Raw genomic sequence first — 21,922 nt, 5'->3', positions numbered from 1 at the left:
TGGGAATCCATTTTGTCAGCGGACCAACCAGAATTTCGGAACTGTGGCCCGGCTCTCTTCGCTCTCACCGGCGTCGCAATTTCGAAACGGTATTCTATTCCATCAAAAAATGGGGTCATGCGGAAATTTTCTGGTCGACTTTTTTACATTTTAATGTTTGACTCTTCTCAGAGATTAATTTTCAGAGATTACTGTTTTGTTTATTTATTTTGGATTTTGGTTGAGTTTACTTCTGGTTTGATTATTAAGGTTTAAGTATCTTTGCTTGATCACTTCTTTTGATTATTAATTTTTAAGTATCTTTGCTTGATCACTTTTGTTTTTACTTTTAATCATTTACTTTTACGTTTACATTTACTTTTAATCACACTAAAATAGTATCTACTTAATTTTATCTCCGAAATATTAAAAATGTATACATTTATATGTAGTCTTTTACAGTAGACATCCTTATAGTCTTTTTATTAAAAAATAAACATTGCACGTTATTTAAGAATTTGGTCATTAATTTTTTCCTATGAAATGACACATCAGTACACAATTTAGAGAACTTCAAAAATTCGCTCGAAAAGAAAATATATCCTCCATCGATAAATCTGGAGGATCAAGATTTTCTGACAAGCAGAAGGAAACGGCTTCTGCATTCGTGTTAATAACAGAACCTCAAAGGGAGAAAGGAAAAGAGTCTACCCACGTGTAATCTAAGAACAGCTTCCCTTTATCATTAATCAGCATTGCAAACAGTTTCATTAGGCATTATTATTTTCCTCGGCTGTTATCTGTGCTTCCTTAACAGCATAAGTTATGGCGTCCGACAGACCGATTAGAATCTTCGTGGCTGTAATTTCTCGTCGTAGCCGCTGCTATTTATCGTCAATGTTCGAACTGCCAATCGGTGTCGTTCTCCACGATTATTCGAGAACCCTCTCTTGAACTCGCTTGCAAAACCTTCTTGCTTCGGCCATTGCTGCACACTTTCGCGTATCCACATCTACTCTCGTGTTTCGTCAAATTATTCAGACTAACAATCTATCGACTTATGACATCTACTTTTATTTTTTTAGAGAAAAAATATTTACGGATCATACTTTATCATTTTTAATAAATATTTGAATATGTTATTTGTGATATGATTGTAATTTGAAGTATTTCATTGGAAATGCAAGTTGGATCTGTAAGATTGTAAACGTTTATGCAATCAGATTTATAGTGAACTTATGTTAGCTTTTTAAAACAGATACAAATTTTTATATTGTATAGAAACAGTTAAAAATTGTATGAAAAGTGAATATAAATTGTGTACTAATTATAACATCGATTGTGTGTATGCTGAAGCGCGCTTTGGAAATCAATACTGTTAGCGCCATCTGATAGCAAACGGAGGAAGTAATAACATAGAAAATGTCTTTTTTCTTTGTAAAAAACATACAAAATAAGTATTATACATCTTACAAATTGTAATTATTCAAAAAAACTTGAGCGTGAAGCTAAAAATTTTATAATTTAAACAAACAGATGACTACGAGTCGTTAATTTCACTGTCAACTGCTAGATGGCACGAGCGACGCCATTTAAACTACGCGCGCGCGCGTAAATTCAAACTTGAAACACATGTAACATGCTAACTGTTATGAACTTACTGAACGAATAAGAAAAATACTATTAAAGTAGAATACTTTGTTAAAAGTACAATACCCTCCTGTATTACTGTGCAAAATGTATTAAAATTTGTAAAGAAATGAAAAATGCGTATACTTGAAATAAAAGAAGGTGGTAGAGGATTAAAGGATGAATGAAAAAACAACGATTTATCAAAACATGTATAACGATTTATTGAGGAGCTATTCAAGCATGTTAAATTTCATGAAATGCAGGTACCTACCTATCTACTCACTAGCGTTACATTAGACGCGCATTTTACTCGCAAAACTGTACGATCTATGTATTTCTTTTCGAAGGAGTGTTGCATAGAATTTGCATTTAGTTTTATCGCCGATCATCTCATGCTTAGCACGATCGACGCCGGAACAAGAACAAACGAAACGTTTCGAAACAATTTATACTTTTTATACATTCGATCATGGTTGTCATTTAATACTTCATCGTCTTTTTTTCCAATTTTGAATTAAAAACCAATCTTCTATGATTAAGAGAAAATCGCGTATGATCGTACTAGGCGTCAGAATAAATCCGCGTTTTATATCTGCCTACGTTAGTTTTGATTGCCAGTCTTCAATACTCTGGTTTTTTTTTTGTTTTTATTTTCTGTGCTTGTTGTTGGTTGTTTTTAGTATTCATTGTTCGTTTCTCACGTCACCCTTAGCGTACGTTCTAACATTCTGAACGATTCTCGAATACCTTCGATTAAACTTTCAAATTAGAAACAAATATTCGTGGATTTTGATACAAACATTTTTTTCTTGTTTATTGTACGAATACATTTCGCTGAAAATAAATCAGGTATTTCCGAATGAAATTTGAAACAAGTTTAAATTTGTTACACTCTCGTTATATTACCATATGGTGGACTGCTACGCGTTGAATTGTCACGCGTGAAATTTTTTGACGTTTTATAACCACGTGTTAGTTCGCCGCGTGTTGTATTATTTAACCTTGAATATCGCCGCGCATTGAATCCCTACGCGTTATATCGCCACGCGTTATATCACCAAGCATTGAATTCCTACGCGTTATATCAACACGCATTGAATTCCTACGCGTTATATCAACACGCATTGAATTCCTACGCGTTATATCACCACGCATTGAATCCCTACGCGTTATATCGCCTCGCGTTATATCGCCATGCGTTATATCACCACGCATTGAATTCCTACGCGTTATATCAACACGCATTGAATTCCTACGCGTTGTATCACCACGCATTGAATTCCTACGCGTTATATCGCCTTGCGTTATATCGCCACGCGTTATATTACCACGCATTGAATTCCTACGCGTTACATCGCCTCGCGTTATATCGCCACGCGTTATATTACCACGCATTGAATTCCTACGCGTTACATCGCCACGCGTTATATCACCACGCATTGAATTCCTACGCATTATATCGCCACGCGTTATATCACCACGCATTGAATTCTTGCGCGTTATATCGCATCGCGTTACATTACCACGCATTGAATTCCTACGCGTTATATCGCCTCGCGTTATATCGCCTCGCGTTATATCGCCACGCGTTATATTACCACGCAATGAATTCCTACGCGTTACATCGCCTCGCGTTATATCGCCACGCGTTATATTTCCATGCATTGAATTCCTACGCGTTACATCGCCACGCGTTATATCACCACGCATTGAATTCCTACGCATTATATCGCCACGCGTTATATCACCACGCATTGAATTCTTGCGCGTTATATCGCATCGCGTTATATTACCACGCATTGAATTCCTACGCGTTATATCGCCTCGCGTTATATCGCCACGCGCCACATATCGCTATACATAAGATGTTGTTACGTGCTATATTGCCGCCTATTAGATCACCTCGCGTTATATCGCAATTTCTCACCGACCACAAAATAACACCATCTTCAGAAATGTTTCACTCCTCAATCTTAACCTTGGCAATATAACGAGAATACCTAGTAAATATTACTCTTATTAAGAATATTTATTACCTGGATACGTTTGACTTTTTACACGTAACTTAATATACAGCAATGGTCACAAAGAATATTTATCGCCGAAATAAAAATTATCGTGAAAATTTAATCGTTCCGCTAGTGTACATACGTATGTTTACATGTGTATGTGTGTACGTGTGCGCGTGTAAGTGTAAGAACGCTTATGTGTTCCTCCGTTTCTTCGCTCGTGTGTACGTGCCGCTTTTTGATTCACAGTTTCCCGAGATATTTGATTATTTTCTTGTTCTCGTCGAAAGTAACCGACGCTGGAAATTAGAAAGGCTGGAATCGAGACTACGATCTTCCGTGAACTTCCACTCTACGACGATAAATGTGCATATATCGATCAATCGATCGCGTACGAGCGACGAACAATCTAGCAGAATTACCCGATCGTAAATGCTCGACGCGATTGCAATTTACAACGTTTTTACAGCTAGTTAGCAGAAAAATAAGGGCTTTAGACCAATTTTGTTTGTTCGTATTTTTTTTTTAGTTCGTTTTATTCTGCGAACTAAACCAGCTAATTAGGTATCAAACTCGTCGCTATCTTTTCCATCCATCAAAACGGTGTTTGCAGTAAATACGAGCATAATTTAGAAGAATGTAATCTTTGGTCAAAACGTTGTAATAAACTGTGTTCATACCATGTATCGCCATTTTGTAAGATCGAACAAGATAACGACAAATTTAATTCATTTACATAAACTGTATAACCGATAAAACTCGAACATGTATGTTATTATTTACGGTATATAAATCGTCTAATTTTTAGTGCAAAATGTGAGAAACCTAATTAATTACCATTACAATTATTACAATAATAATTACAATTTGATTAAGAGCAAAATACATCGTAGTATATGTTTCCTGCAGGATAAACTAAACCCTTGTATCTTCGAAGAATGATTCTGACAACGTGTTCTTTACTGTTTGTTCGATTTTCAAAACTGGTCTCCAGCACCCGGTGTGTAGACACATCTACGACATGTGCACGATAAACGTCGAAACGTATCGATCGCGATTATGATCATGCGTTGATCGATAGCGTACACATCGAGTAGTCTGTGAATTCCTCTTTTACCTTTCGTTCGACAGTTCACGATCGACCTTCTTTTTTTACCGTACTTAACGTTTATGTTATCAGCTAGGTTCGAAGAAACGCGACACCGTCTATCGCATAATCAATTTACAAACACTACTTAGTTGTGAAAGACACGATTGAATCTACAATTCATGGAGCCGATTTCGATGAACACAGCTAGAGAATTTACACCTTTCTGGTGATCTCTGGATTATGGGAATTTAGGTATTTTTTAAATTTGAGTGTTTGAAGATTTGGAAATTTAGGGATTTGGGGATTTGGGGAATTTGGGGAATTTGGGAAATTGGGAGAATTGGGGGAATTTAGGGTAATTGGGATTTGGAGAATTTAAAGTTTGAGAAATTTGGGTATTTGAGGAATTTGGGAAATTGGGAGAATTGGGGGAATTTGGGGTAATTGGGATTTGGAGAATTTAAAGTTTGAGAAATTTGGGTATTTGAGGAATTTGGGAAATTGGGAGAATTGGGGGAATTTGGGGTAATTGGGATTTGGAGAATTTAAAGTTTGAAAAATTTGAGATTTGGGGAATTTGGGGGATTTGGGGATTTGGGGAGTTTGGGGAATTTTGGGGATTTGGCAATTTGGGTATTTGGAAATTTGTGGATTTGGGTATTTAGGGATTTGGAAATTTATAGATTTGGAATTTAGTGACTTGGGGATTTAGAGTTTTGGATATTTAGGAGTTTGAGGACTTAGGGATTTGACTTTTTATGGATTTGGGGACTTATGGATTTAGAAACTTAGAGTTCCCATATTTAGAAATTTGGGGATTTAGAGATTTAGAAATTAAGGTATTTGGAATTTAGACATTTGGGATATTAGGGTTTAGGAAATTTATAGACTTCGAATTTAGTGACTTGGGGATTTAGAGATTTGGGTATTTAGGGACTTGGGAATTTAGGGTTTTCAAATTTAGGAATTTCCATTGTAGTGGCTCGGAATTTTGAGATTTGGGGATTTAGAAACTTAGGAATATAAGGATTTAAAATTTAGAGATTTGAAACATAGAGGCATAGAGATTAAGGTATTTGAAAATTTAGGGATTTGGAATTTACATATCTGGATTACAGGGATTTGGGAATTTATTTATTTGAAACATAGGATTGTAAAAATTTAGCAATTTGTAATTTACAATTTTGACTTCAGAAATCAGTAGATTTTGAAATTTAAAAATTTGACAAATTGCCGATCTGAATTTGTGAATTTAGTATTTCAAGAATTAGAAAATCTCAAATTTTAAAAACCCAAAACAAATTTTCCTAATCCACAAATTCACAGTCTTAAAAATTCACAGATTTACAAATTTCCAAATCTTCAAATTGAGAAACTGACAACCCATCAGTCCTGCACATTCGTCTCATTATACTTTCCACTAAAAATAAAAATTCGAAATAGAAGAGTATAATCGAATGCATTCCTCGAAATCGCCTCCCTGGCTACACACCATACACGGAGAAAAAGGGTGATACAAAATCTATGTCCAATCGAAACCGACACACACAGATAGAATAAACTGCCGTTTAATTATTTAGTTAATAGTTGATCAGCAATTAGCTGCTTCCTTCTCGTTACGTAGATTAAACAGATAGGCATTCGTAGACACGCAATAATTAGTTAATCATCTTCTTTACAGTCTCTCTCCTATTTACATTGAGTACACATTGCCTTTCTTACGACGGCCTTGAGTTTTATCACGTGTTTTCTAGAATAATATCGGATAGAAGAGACAACCTCGAGCTTTATCGTCCATCGATCGTGGAAAAATCAGTTCGAAATGTTTCGACATTGAATCTTGAAAAATATGAAATCATCGCCAGAAAATCATCGCATACTTCGCGGCTAATTCGCCAGCCACGTGGTCTCTTTTTATTATATTACAAAACGAGTAATCCTTATCTGTACTCTACTAACTGTTATAATAACGCTGCGTTACGAGCAAGTTGTACTTGTTTACAATTACAATTTATGTTAATGGTACGCGGTCGGGAACCATAATCGTCGAAAATACAAAAATTACACGGCGTACATCAGCCTCTCTACTTCGTTTCCCTATCTTAACTACGAATATTGTTATTAATCCTCGATCGCTATTCTTCCCACGACACTATTATATTACACTTTTAATTAAATACAAGTTCGCGCGAAGGATCGACGATTTTCTAGCCCGAACTTTCGTCCGTTCTTTCACGATTTCCACGCACGATCGACGAGAAACCTCGAGGAAGTCGAACGGGAAGAGAAAATTTTACGTTTGTGCTTTGCATACGGGGTGGGTGCGCCCCTCTTCAATTTATGCACGAAAATTACAACTCCTTAAGTTGTTGATGCCCAAACTTTGTCGATTTTCTTCGCCAGAAGAATTCTTGTGTCAACGTGCTCCGTACCGACTACCTACTAATTTAGATTTTCTAAGCGTAATCTTTGTCGTTTAATTACATGATTCGTGGACCAAAAGTTTTCGACTCTTAAATTTAATTAAAAACAGTACATGTTTAGTACACTTTGCAATGTATGCTTCCTTTGAACGTGGAAAAGGATTTTCGAATATTAAACTTGACAAACATTTACGTCGACAAATTAGAACTTTGTAAATTTCTAAACTTTTACCTCTGACAATTTGAAAATTTATTCCTCGTGTGCCCCTTTTCCTTTACGTCTTCTTCTTAGAATACCTAGAAAATCCTTCTTCAATTACATTTTCATTCGATCAAAGAAAGCAAACATTACACGAGTGTACAAATCAAGAAAGTCCGCACCCCATAAGTCTTAGCACACGTGCGAAAGGTACAAGTGTTGATGTGTGTTCACGTGTGTGCAGAAGGCATACGAGCATCCCTAAACGTTACTTTGGCCGTGAATTTAGTGGTTCGAACTCGAATAGAGGTGCACAATCGATGATGCCCGTTCGCCCCTAAATACTAGTAGAAACGACTTTACGAAAGAATTTGTGTACATATATCTGTAGAATGTACGCACATATACGGGCTGTTTCGTTCGACTCCATCGACTTTAACTCATTATCGTTGCCAAGAGTGTCATATTTGTTAATTAACGATGCTCAACCGCAAATAATCGAAGTTGCCGTACGTAGAATGCGAGCTTTCAAATTATTATTAATTCAGTCACGTAAATTAAAATTTGGATCCATCGGGTATGGAATCCATTTATTAATTTGTTACTAATAAATTAAACACAATAACGTGCAAATTACTTTAGATTTTTAGATAATTTGCGGTACGGTGTTTAAATGGAGGCAAAATTGGTCAATGAAATAAACAGATGGAGAAAGACATTTTGTGAGGAATAAAATTCACATTTGGTCAAGAATAAAATTTAGTAAAAAATAAAATTTAGTCAAGAATAAAATTTAATGGAGAATAAAATTTAGTCAAAAATAAAATTCAGTCAAGAATAAAATTTAACATAGAATAAAACTCACATTTAATTTAGTAATATTCATCATTCGTCCAATAATATTTCAACGAAAATCTATTTTGTAATTCGGCAGCGATAAGTTAGCGATACAGTCGAACACGACACTCCGTGTACAAATTGTAAAATTCTAAAAGAGCTCCGCTTATCGTTTTACGTACACGTATCGCCGACGAAGATTCACTGTATATACAGACGTGATGCTGATTGCCAGCCTTAATTAGGAGTTAATGAAACGCACCAGTCCACGAAGAGGTCAAGATTCGCTTTTCAAGCACGGTTCGCAACGCGTTTCCGTCTGTGAACCGCGCTCGAGCAGTCCTCGCCCAAATAATTATTAATTAAAAATATCATTTTCGTCGTAAAAATTGGTACGTCTATTTTGAAGCAGTGGGTCATTGACCTCTGTTTGAAAGATTCTGATCCACGTTAAATCGATACATTCGATCCACTCCATACTTCGATCAAATATTGTGCAGATTCTATGTGTTAGATTATGTTATGCTATTTATTTGTAATTCATATTCCACATATGAGTCGCGCACGATCTACTTGTGACACACATATGGTCCACTTGTGATACACATATTCCACTTATGTGTCGTGCACAACTCATAATTTATTTGTTTGATAAAATATTTTATGTGTCAGCTTGAGACATCCACTGACAAACCGCGTCTACTGATGAATCATATACGATTCACTCGTGATACACACATGGTCCACATACGGTTCGATCCATTCGTAACACAGTTTGCACGGTCAAGATTTATTTCCGAGTTCGGTCAAATGTTATTTCAAATGCATACGTGCTAGATTATGTATCCATCCATTTACGATCCAGGGATGCAGTTAAGACCCATTCGTTATCCTCACGATCAATTCACGGTGCATCTTCGATTCGGTCAAATTCTATGTTATGGATTTACGTGTTAGAGTACAACGTTGTTCTGTTAATCCATTTACGGTCCACGAGCGGTCTAGTTACGGTTCTGTGATTTACTCATGGTTCGTCGATCTACTCACGGTCTCTTGATGCGATAAGAGATTATTCCCGGTAGAATTTATTCGTTAGAGCGCCATAATGTCCGATCGTGATCCTCTTACCTCAACTTATGCTCACATTATGAGCAATACCTTCAACTCAATAAACTAAACGCAATGATTAATTGAAGTAGACCGTGAACGGATCGATGCATCGATAGCGTGGATCAGTTTTAAGGATTTAGCGAATTCTAAAGCTATCACAGAATTTTTGAACCGCGAGGACTGCCATTGTTGGCGCATATTTACAAGTACAAGACACCAAGAACAAGGGAACACGCAGAACATTAAATAGACGATGAATAAATCGATCAACGATCGAGCACTCGCATTTTCGTGAATCCACCGATTGCACTCGAGAGTACAGGTGCAAAGTTCGAGAATTCGAGAGATGTTCGAGAGCGAAAGTGTAGTTTTATTCGTTTCATATTTTTGTTTCGAGTCAGCGAGTTCTGCGAGTAAAACCATGTCGCAACGATATTTTGGATTACAAAAAAATATATCCTCGCGCGATGCATTCGAACAGCTGCTAAATCGTCTATTTAAATCGATAAGTGCCGGATCGTTGAGCCTAGTACCTAAATACCAGCTATTTTTTTCGACTTTTCCACGTTTTTTTTTTATACACATACGATGCTGAAGAGAGAGAGTAAAAACGTGGCCCGCCCGATCGAAAATGGATCCTGTTCACGAGCGAGCCATTATGGTGCCAACGTTCTCGAAAGAGTTTCGCGCGTGTATGTGTACGTGTGTGTGTTTGATTTCTCTTACAAGCTACCTCGAGAATGGAAGATTAGCGAGAGGAAAAAGAAAACTAGGAGGGGTTCGACTCGTAGCTCGTCTCAACCCCCGGGGCGATTTCTTAATCCTAGAAAATACGTGTTGTCCGCCCGTTTCAACCGTTATGTTAACTATTTAAGTACACACCTGAACGATTAAAACCTTGAAACCTTAATTATACCTTAATCGAGTGCTCTACTCTATTCGTATTTACAACGACACGCTCTCTTTTTCTTTTCTTTCTTCTCTCTGCCCGACTGTTTTACCCTTTTGCTTCGTCCCGCCGATTCGCTAAATAATCGAGGTCTCTTACAACACCGTCTTTTATCCCTAATCGTGAAAAGGCTTCGGTCTACTTTCAAGGTACGCGAATTCTTCAGGTTACACGCTAATATTTACAGGCTTACGTACGGTCACCCTCACAGCTATTTTTCATTTTCTTCTTTTTTTATACATATACGCACGTGACGAACTATAGTTAAACTTGGTATTTATGCCATTTAGCTAGGATGGTCGAATTTAATCGTCGATGAAGTTTGTCTTTTGAAGAAATAAAACGTGTAAATTCCGTTGTTCGATTTAAGGTCAGCAATACGTTACTTTTGTATTCGGGTAATTTTCTAATGGATTAATACGTTCCATGCATGAATTTTGATATTAGTTAGTTCAATGTATTGTAATTAATAGAAAAACTGTGATACTGCAGATTCTTATTATACCATTGATTGAATTTTTGTTTTGAGAATAATGTTTCAGACACGATCATTTTTGTAGAAATCAATATTCTGACATAACATATGTACTTCCGCAGTAAATTGTATGTATTATATTGAAAAATTGCGATATTTTTATCCTATGTTTAAATATAGGTTAGTTCTGGTCTTAAGTGATGGCTCGCGAAGCCGCCATTTTGTTTTCATGTAACCAATTTTTCTATACACCTCAGATATATTTTTCTACATACCTCAAATACAATAAAGTCCATAATTATTGTATTAAATACAGTAAATTCATTAAATTATCTCCGAAAAAAATTCTGCAAGTACATTTTAGATCGCAAAGACCTTTTTTCAAAGTACATGATACGTCGGATCTCGATAATCGCACGGAACGTATTAAAGAGAAAACTCGAAAATAGGTATTTAAAGGGCAATTAAAGCGATAAAACGGATGAAAATAAAAAGGAATTGGTCATTACCATTGTCCATTCGAATCGAACGCGAAAACTAAGCCGGATGGCGATTTCTCGATGGCGTTAACGATGCTAAACTGGCAGTGCTGATGCGAAGAACTGTATTCCAGGGAAGAACTACGATCGGTAGAGTCCTCTTTTAGAATGAGATACGCTGTAAACGTGGCACGTGCGAATGATATTGACCTTCCTCTCTCGTTCTATTCGTGAGACGTACTCTTCGAAACAAAAGAAAACTGACATCTTTGTACAAGAACGATTCACCCCGTCACGTTCCGCGTCTTTCTTAACGATTGCAATTCTCTGCAATTAAATTAACCCGTGAATAATCGTCGAAGCATCTTCTGCCCTTTACTCTTTTTCCCGTTAATTATGCACTCAACATTGTTGCGAAATTACGATCCGTAATATAGTGATTAATCATGACACCTGCGGCCGTTGATCATTCTCAATTAATTATCCTGTTACCGCGTTAAGAACGAATCGTAATTTATCATTCGATGACGAAATTATGACACCGGTTGATCACTGTATTTTCGTACGTGTACCGTTTTTATTAGCTGTAGCGAATTTTTAACGATAATTCTTTTCTCGATGATCGACGCAGAACGGGACGAGGCAACCGTGTTTAAAATCGATTTTCCGGGATCTTACGACCATTAATTTGTCAGCGAATGTATGTTTTAACCTCTTGCGTTGGAATTAATTTCTCTTGATCGATCTCTGTTGCAATTTTTAACGCCGCGTTAATCGTGTTCGCCATGCTTCGAAAATACCAAATAACGTTGTGCAACTGAGCAGGAAATTACTTATTTCCCAATAAGCTAATATTAGTTTATCGTTTCATGCATCGATAACTTTCGCAATTTGTCTCGATTGCTAATTATTTTGTTTTAGGAATAAAAGAATTATGTAATCGGTAATGTATTTGGTATAGCGATCATAAAATGATTCTTAGTGCTCTGACAAGATCATAAAATGGTAAAATGATACAAACGATGTATTATTTTTGTAATTTTTAGAAAAAGATTTTTGAAAGGTCCTGTAACTTTTTGGTTATAATTAGTACGTGCTATAATATACTTAATACTCTCACAAGATCATAAAATGATTATTGTAAAATGATACAAACGATGTATTATTTTTATGATTTTTAGAAAAAGATTTTTGAAAGTTCCTGTAACTTTTTGGTTATAATTAGTACGTACTATAATATATTTAATACTCTGACAAGATCATAAAATGATTATTGTAAAATGACAAACGATATATTATTTCTGTGATTTTTAGAAAAAGATTTTTGAAAGTTCCTGTAACTTTTTGGTTATAATTAGTACGTACTATAATATATTTAATACTCTGACAAGATCATAAAATGATTATTGTAAAATGACACAAACGATATATTATTTCTGTGATTTTTAGGAAAAGATTTTTGAAACGTCCTGTAACTTTTAGGTTATAATTCGAACGTGCTGTAATATATTTAATATTCTGACAAGACGATAAAATGTCTCTAGTAAAATGATACAAACAATATAATATTATTCCTGTAACTTTTAGAAGAATTTTGAAACTTCCTGTAACTTTTAGGTTATAAGTAGCACGTACTATAATATATTTAATACTCTGACAAGATCATAAAATGTCTCTAGTAAAATGATACAAACAATATAATATTGTACCTGTAACTTTTAGAAGAATTTTGAAACTTCCTGTAGCTTTTAGGTTATAATTCGAACGTGCTATAAGTAGAAGCAAGAAATAAATAGCTCTCCTGTATTAATACAAAAAAATACCAGAATTGTCAATAGATAAAATATTAACGTAAGAACCGTAAAAAAAAGTATCTCGATAAAAATAAAAATATTTTTTCGTTTTCCAATTTCGCAACGCAAGTTGTTTAAAATCCCCCACATATTTACACGATTGTACGATGAACAATTAATAAAAGATGCCGTAAGATCCCGAATTCCTAAATTAGATATCCATTTGATAAATCGTGCTGTGTACTATATCGATTTTCCTCGTGTGTCTTCTCTATTCTAGGTGTGTGTTTTTTTTTATCGTAAACGCAATATATTAAGGCCTCTTAGTTACTAACGACAGGTCGTCGACCACGCTACGATTACGAATAAATTTCGACAGATCTCTTGTTCCTTCTCTCGTTTCTGTCGCACCTTCGAATTGCGAAAGGTGGAAAGGTGCTTGGCTTCTTCGATCGTTTCGAAAAGGACACGAAAATCGCGTCCCTCTTGCCTCGTCGTTTGGCCCCTGGCTCTCTCTCTGTGTTCGTGTGTGCGTGCAAATAACGAATTCAATCAATTTTTTATTCCTAGGGGACAGAACGTCGATATTTTCTACCTCTTAATTCTATTTAAACTCGTCTTTATTCGAATTGTGAAAATTAATTCTCTTTTAATATCTTACTGATGTAAGCATTTTTTAAATTGTTTACTACTTCGATTGCTTTCTTTTTAAATAACGGAGAGGAATATTTTTATGAACGACAGGAGCGGAAGGATTTTTATGAACGACAGAAGGGGAAGGATTTTTATGAACAGAAAGGAAGGGGAAGAATTATTTTTATGTACAGGATGAAAGAGAAAGGAATATTTTTACTAACAAGACGGAAGGAATATTTTTATGAACAAGAATGAAGGATTATTTTTATAAACAAGAGGGGAGGGAAAGAAGTAGTTTTATGAATAATAAGGGAGTGAGGAATATTCTTTTATGAATGACGAGAAAGGGAAAGAAAATGAAAATTTTGAGATTCGGAATTTTCAAATTTGGAATAAGTGGAATTGGGGAATTTAGAAATTTGGGAGAATTGGAATTGGGGAATTTAGAAATTGGGACAATTGGAAATGGGGAATTTAGAAATTGGGACAATTGGAATTGGGAGATTTAGAAATTCGGGAGAATTAGAATTGGGGAATTTAGAAATTGGGTGGAATTGGAATTGGGGAATTTAGGAATTGGAGAATTTAGAAATTCGGAAGAATTAGAATTGGGGGATTTAGAAATTCGGGAGAATTGGAATTGGGGATTTAGAAATTTGGAAGAATTGGAATTGGGGAATTTAGGAATTGGAGAGAATTGGAATTGGAGAATTTAGAAATTCGGAAGAATTAGAATTGGGGGATTTAGAAATTCGGGAGAATTGGAATTGGGGAATTTAGAAATTCGGAAGAATTGGAATTGGGGAATTTAGAAATTCGGGAGAATTGGAATTGGGGAATTTAGAAATTTGGAAGAATTAGAATTGGGGAATTTAGAAATTTGAAATAATTGGAATTGGGGAATTTAGAAATTTGAAATAATTGGAATTGGGGAATTTAGAAATTGGCACAATTGGAATTGAGGCAATTGAAATTGAAGGATTTAGAAATTGGGGAGAATTGAAATTGGGGAATTTAGAAATTTGGAATAATTTGAATTTGGAAATTTAGAAATTGGAGACAATTAGAATTGGGGAATTTAGAAATTGAGGCAATTGGAATTGAAGGATTTAGAAATTGGGGAATTTAGAAATTGGTCATTCTGAAAATTGTAACAAGTAAAAATCCAAGAATTTAGAAATTCTGACAACTGCAAAACTAATTAAAAAACTGTAAAATTTGAAAAAGTACTGATCCTTCATCCTCTAACGATCCCCTAAAACAAAATCGTACAAGCGCACATCAATAAAACCGTAGAAACTTTCTAAAACCGTACAAAACTGGCGAACGTCTGTCCCCTGCCGAAACGAAAAGAAAGTAAGCAAAACGTCGTCCGATGTCGAAGTTAAAACGGTGCGAGTACCTGAAAGAAACATTTCGACCAGCAGCAAGCAAAAAGAAACTGAAAAGAACGAGAAAAGAAAGAAACGGTTAAAGGAAGTGATTACGAAGGTGACGATAAGTGACGTGCCATATCGGAGACAAGAGAACCACCGTTTTTTCAATCGTTTTTTTTTTCTTTACTTTTTTTTTTAATCTTCATTTATCCGTAGCAACTTTATTTTGTTTGGTGCATCTCGGTGCCAGCCACTTTTCCATAATGAAGGCAATATTCGCTAGTGTGTAGTATACGTGGAGTTTCAAATCTTGTCGCTTAATTACACGTTATCTATTTATACGTAGTTTACCTTACGATTTACGAGTTATCACCTAGCCTCCAAGTATTTTATTTCTCGATGTCGAAACGATCGACGTGATAAACAAACAAAAGAAAAAAAGAAATATCGTGTACATTTTACAACGCAAGGCGTAAAGGTTCAGAGGGCGATCGACCCTTCTTGTATTTCCTTTACTTTCTCTCTTGCTTCATGTACTTGCTTTTTTTTTTATTTGTTTGTTTCGTGTATCTTTCAAATGCCCAACTGACCAGCTACAGTGAGCTACGTTATTTACAAGTCTCGTTTAAGTAATCATCTACATATTATCTTTTTGTTTTTTCGTTTAATAGGAAACATTAATTCCAAACACTCGTGCACTCTTCTCATTCATTCCGAGTTGACTCCTGTATCTGACAACGTAGGGGAAACTGGGTTTATTTTATATTCAAAGCTAATTGAGACAACGTTGAATTTACAGAGATCGGATGAGATCAAAATAATGTAATTTTAAATTCGAAAGCGTCGAATAACATAATGTAAAATTTGAAAACGTCAAAAAGCATAAAGCGTCGAATATTAAATTTAAAAGATTTAAAAGCGATACTAAATTCTACAGCGTCAAACAACGCGAAACTGAATCCTACAGCGTCAAACAAGAGATGCTGAAAAATTCGAAAGCGATTACAAAATTAAACTCGATCGTAGAAAAATAAAACTGCAGCAGATGAAAGTCCCCTTCTCCCGAATCGCTTTCTTACAGAAGTCAACCAAGCTACACGCAGCCAATCACTTATCTTCAATTTTTCTTTCTCTTCGTTTTCGTTCATTCGCTGCAACTAATTAAACCGCGAATCGAATCGTTGCGAAACTTTCGACGAAAAATCTTTCAACACTTATCGCCTCGAGTTGTAAACAGACAAGTACCTCCTTCCTTTCTCTCCTCGTTTTTTAATCAATTAACCGATAAGATTCGCGAACAACTTTCGGGGAAATGATAAAAGAGTTCGAGACGTAAAAACGAATCTACGATAAAACACCTTTTACGTCCGCGCGGGTATCGTTAAAAATTATCATAAAAATTCAATGTTAAAAGGAAACGTGAAAAATGTTCGACGAATCGTTGATTAAAATTCTAAAAGCGAACGGCGATAAGGGAAACCGTTTCGTCGAAAGTGTTCGTGGTACATGGGGAATTGTTTGTTTTAATTTCCGTCGTGTCTAACAACGCCGAGCTTTCATTTGTCGTTCTCATCAACAATATTTGTAATTTTTTGTAACTTCGTACAACGGTGTACGATAAAGGTTTCGTTCGTGGTTAGACACCAAGGAAATTCAACTGCTGCGCCTTTTTACAATTGCAAATTGCGGTGGTGATTCAGTTCATGAGCTACTTAGCGTATGTACACGGTGAACGCGATGAGATCTATTTACAAATGACGGGACCGCTACCGGAAACGGATCGTATATTAATTACAAAAAGAGGGTTGTACCACGTCGCAACGTTTCAACGTTCAGCGAAAAATTACAACACGCGCTTCGTTAGACACCGACATAATTTTTATCGCAATCGCGTAGACGTCGAGTGCTGTAGAGGTCGTGGTCTCTCGATAAAGTTCTTAGGTTATTAGGTTTTAGAATTAAACGATGACACGCAAAAGTCGTGTAAAATTATGTATTTCTAATCTTTGTACCTGCGCAGCCCCTGGCGCAGGAAAATATCGAGGTTCTACTGTAATTAAGGGTTAAAATATCTGAAAATTTAGAGTTAGGACTTGAAAGACTGGGAATTCGGGAATTTGTGAATTTGAGCATTTGTAAATTTGTAAATTTATGGACTGAAAAATCTGCAGACGAAGAATCAGAAAATTTAGAAATTCATGTAGGAATTGGAGCACTTGAAAATTTGAAAATATAAGAATCAGCAACTGGAATTTAACCAGAAATATGTAAATATGTATTAGGCAAAATTGAAAAAAGTTCAAACCTCGAAAACTCGTGTAACCAACATCCCCTACAGCAGTCGACTCGCAAAAATCCCAATGCAGAGAGCAAAATCGTGTGCTGCACACGCGAAAGGACAATTCGTATCGACAATATTTTTCCGCGTGTTCGATTAACACCGTCTATGTCGATAAAAACGGCGATCACGATCGATCGTTTGAAAAGTGCGTCTTTTCGTGTCGCTGGTCGCGAAGGTATCGTTCCCCTTTCATCCCGATACTCAAAATTTCCCTACAAGTACTTAAAACGATTACATATACATGTGTGTATGCGTGTGTTCGTGTGATACGTGTTAATTAGATCGTAGTAGAAATCAGTTGAGTCTGCGTAAAAAAGAGAACACATGCGTTGCTTATCCATTTTGTTGTTCTTTACAGAACGAAACGAGCGTCGTCGAGTTGCTACGTTACTTAAATCGCTACCTACGCTCCTACGGTATTTCCTCGTGAAAATCTACTGGCTACCTAAAGTCTCTTAAACTAAAATCACACTCAGAACGTAATTACGGGTATCGTGCGCCATTTTCTCGACCTCGAGACGCGTCTGAACTGCAACCATAATCTGTAGACCATCTCGACAAAATTTTGTCTCGATAGAGAACGAAAGACAATTTAACACGAGCTAACTTTTCTGATCCAAAAATGATACATTGCGAAACGATAATTTTCGCGATGACAGGAACAGCTATCGCAGAGACATAAATGGTTATTCGCATTTCAGACATCGGAGAGGCCGATTCGATCGTTAAAACGTGAAATGAAAGCGAGATCTCGCACGGAAGCGCTTACACACATACGCAGCTTTCGAAATTAAACTAAAATTATTGATCTACGTCAAAAAGACGACGACTCCGGACGATTCGAACGATGGATCCTCTCGAACTTCCTCTTGTTCACGATACCGTCGCGCTCGCCACGATTCGTCGGCAGTGCAAATATTTATTGGAATAAATCGTGTGATCTATCGTGTACCTAGAAATCCGCGCGATTCCTAGAATCTTCGGTCCGAAGATTTCCCTGGGTCAGAGAACTTGGGGTGTTTTTTGCCCGGAACGTTGCTTCGAGGCCCCCTGAACGACTTCCTCCGTCGATAACGATCGAGATCACACAGGCTCAAGCCCTGTTCGATAAATAAAAAATAAACGCTCACCATTCTCTAATTCGCGATTCTTCTCGTTTCTTTACCGATTGCTTTTCTCTTTAATTCTTACAATTAAGTCGCGTTACAGTTCTTCAAACGATTTAGCACGACCGAAGACATCTTCCGTGAAAGAAACATTCTGAGTGTTCTTCGAGATCCGAACATTCACTGTTCTTCTTTTACACGTATCTTCTCCGATCACAGAAGAGCACACCGCTTACGAGACACATCCCATAAGTTCAAACTCTAATCGGTTCAACCTTAGATTTTCTGTTAAGGTTACAAAAATTACACTTGGTACACTTGGTTATAACATCAACTTCTTTTAGAGAGGGTGGTAACAGTTATATTCACTATTCTACTTAACCTTCCGTTCAGCTTGTCTTCGGGTATACAATTTGTTCGATGTACATCACTTTATCATAACTAATGTTTTGATTATAATAAAGACGGTGTTTGATAGATACAATATTAAACTCGTAATGTATATTTTACTCACTCACAGTCACAATTTACTCAATTTTTTATATCAATTTTAAGGTACATGTACCAGGATAAATTGAAGTGTGGATTATTATTTCACCTAAGCTCTACATTCAAATTAGTCTTCCAGCTAAATATTTGTACATTAATGTATGAACAGTACACAAATTTCAATAATCAGTTATGTATGAAATTCTTGAAAATACTCTAGAGAACAAAGTTTATTCTACACTTCTGCTCGCACGTACGAATTCATCCCGTGACATTTATTATACTATAAAATTGATATAATAGCATGACCAAGCTGCAACTGCAAATAATGTCAACATAAATTACGTATTTAATACTCTAAAACGACATTCGCTAAAACCCGACCACTGACAAGCTCGTTTCAAGATCGCTCTTAAAAATGCGTAAAATTTCAGAACGACCTTGACTGTGTCCTCCACCGCGAAATACAAGCGCAGTCGATAACGGAAAATAATAACCATGCGCAGTCGATAAGTAGAAATAATAAATATGCGCAGTAAACGTGCACACAACGAGTACGCTATTATAAATCGTAATAACTTTACTGCGCATAATTATCACGTATAATCAATGACTGCGCATTAGTTCGTAGAGCGACTTCACCCCATACCGATTATTAACCAAAGGAAACGTTATAGCCGAGTGTACACAAAGCGTTAGATAAGTCCACAGAGACGTTTGAACGGTTTCGAGTACGCTTAAATCGTGGTCGATCGAAGAAAAAAGCAAGGGTAAAGAGAGGACGAGGAAAGGATCGTCGAATCTGGCCGCGATTGTTCCGTTTGGCGGGAAATTCGATTAGAAACGGTGCGGCAAAGAGAGTATTCGCGCGCGCGTGCGCGTGTGTGTACACATATACAGATAGATCGTGTAAAATCTAAAAGGAAACGAAAAGAAAAATACAAAGAAGACTGGCCCGTCTAATCGACCCTCGCTTACAAGCTAACGCGTACACGTAATCTCCTCTGGCTCCTCGTCTTCTTCATGTTCGTCGTGTTCTCGGCTTCATGAAAGCTCGTATCCCTCGAAACCGATACGGTTCTACTCGTCACCCGTTCTTCGTCCATTTCTTTTTTATCGGATGGGTGTTTCTCTTCTTGGTGCGCATTCGCTCTCGTTTACAGCAAGTGTATGTATATAATCTATATTTATATAGATATCTATATACATATACGGTCTATGTATATATATATCGGCTAGTCGAAAATTGAGGCTTCAATTTGCTTCGGCAGTCTATTGTCTCTCTTGGCTCTTCTCCGCGAGTACCTTCCATCCTCGTGCTTGCTCGTCTTCCGGTTTTCGTGTTCGTTTCTCTCTCTCCCTTTCTCTTCCGTCTGTACATTTAATATATACTCTGGTCTCTCTTGCTCGCTCTTCAGGCTGTCGCGGTATCCGTTCGCGAGTTGTCTTCGCGTGTAGCGAACAATCTCGTCGTCCTTCGTGCGTTGTTCTCGCGTTCTTCGAGAAGGTATTCTAATTCATACTTTTTTCATTCCCATTGGTGAGGGGAGGGTGGCAGTTCCGAGGGATGAGCCACCGTGGAGCTGCAAGTCGTACGAACAGATCATTAGTGGTTGCCATTTAGAAGATAGAAACGGGTCTGTGTTTCGTTCGGTTCGGTTCGGTTCCGTTTTCGTTTGCTCGTTACCCGGCTCGTAACAACTTCGTTCACTTGCGGGAGAAACAGAGGTGTAGTAGTAGTAGTAGTAGTAGTAGAAGTAGTAGCTACTTTCAAATCTCCGGTGTGCCGTGTTCCGTACGAACACCGGACCGGGGACTTGGTAACATTTCTGCAACAGACATCAGTATTTCCGGTCAAATCATGTGATTCATCCTCGCGAGTATTTTCGAACGATTCTTCTTACCAAGCCCCTCGGTCGAACTTCGTCCAGCCAACGATCTTTCATTCGTATCTTTTCTTCGCGACAGAAACGTATCTTCTGCTCAATTTATTCGACTGCTGGATCGTTGGCTCGACGACAAGAGGATGCAGAGATTTGAATTCAATGCGAGAGACGAAATGTACACGACGAAAGTGCAAAGTGCTTCGTGAACAATGGCGTAACTAGGTACAATCTGATTTCTAATTCTTCAAATTTTATATTTTTATGTTCTAAAATATTCAAATCGTTAATTCTTGAATTTTTGTTTTGTTAGTTTTAAAATTTCTAATTCTCAAATCTCTAATTCCTAAGTCTTCAATTATGAAATTCCTAAGATCTAAACCCTGAATTCTCAGGTCTCCAACTCCTAATTCTCTAATTCCTAAATCCCCAATTCCTAAATTTCCAATTCCATAATCCCCAGTTTCCACATCCCCAATTCCCAAATTCCCCAATTCTCAAATCTCCCAACTTCTAAATCCCTAATACCCAAATCTCCAATTCCATAATCCCCAGTTTCCACATTTCCAATTCCCAAAATTCCCAACTCCCAAATCCCCAATTCCCAAATCCCCAGTTCCCATATTTCCAATTCCCAAAATCCCCAATTCCCAAATCTCCAGTTCCCACATTTCCAATTCCCAAAATTCCCAACTCCCAAATCCCCAATTCCCAAATCCCCAGTTCCCATATTTCCAATTACCAAAATCCCCAATTCCTAAATCCCCAATTCCCAAATCCCCAGCTTCCACATTTCCAATTCCCATAATCCCCAATTCCCAAATCCCCAATTCCCAAATCCCCATTCCCAAATCCCTAATTCCCAAATCCCCAGTTCCCATATTTCCAATTCCCAAAATCCCCAATTCCCAAATCCCCAGTTCCCATATTTCCAATTCCCAAAATTCCCAACTCCCAAATCCCCAATTCCCAAATCCCCAGTTCCCAAATCCCCAGTTCCCATATTTCCAATTCCCAAAATCCCCAATTCCTAAATCCCCAATTCCCAAATCCCCAGCTTCCACATTTCCAATTCCCATAATCCCCAATTCCCAAATCCCCAATTCCCAAATCCCC

General features: G+C 36.9%; 1 protein-coding gene and 2 long non-coding RNA genes across 6 annotated transcripts in view; 1 reads left to right on the top strand and 2 right to left on the bottom strand.

Annotated features, from left to right (window-relative positions):
- Nucleotides 1-21,922, top strand: part of LOC143264266 (uncharacterized) — a 128,632-nt gene that overhangs the window by 17,357 nt on the left and 89,353 nt on the right. The gene's annotated exons all lie outside the window — the stretch shown is intronic.
- Nucleotides 1,808-12,421, bottom strand: LOC143264263 (uncharacterized). The gene is made up of 2 exons (XR_013037856.1): nt 2,985-12,421; nt 1,808-2,909 (listed from the first exon to the last, which is right to left on the bottom strand). It is a non-coding gene; the product is annotated as an uncharacterized LOC143264263 (long non-coding RNA).
- The window catches only part of nmo (serine/threonine-protein kinase nemo), a 210,611-nt gene continuing 203,685 nt past the window's right edge, over nt 14,997-21,922 (bottom strand). For 2 of the 4 annotated variants that reach the window (XM_076530661.1, XM_076530658.1), the window contains exon 10: nt 14,997-20,506. In XM_076530661.1, coding sequence (XP_076386776.1) covers nt 20,452-20,506 — 55 coding nt within the window. In that variant the 3' untranslated portion in view covers nt 14,997-20,451. Of the gene's footprint in view, nt 20,753-21,922 lie in introns of all 4 variants that reach the window. The other 2 variants (XM_076530660.1, XM_076530659.1) reach the window with 2 other exon arrangements.

The sequence above is a fragment of the Megachile rotundata genome, chromosome 4 (assembly GCF_050947335.1).
Source record: "Megachile rotundata isolate GNS110a chromosome 4, iyMegRotu1, whole genome shotgun sequence".
NCBI classification, from domain to species: Eukaryota; Metazoa; Arthropoda; class Insecta; order Hymenoptera; family Megachilidae; genus Megachile; species Megachile rotundata.
The sequence above is the reverse complement of the archived record's forward strand: the minus strand, read 5'-3'. Positions and strand labels throughout refer to the sequence as shown.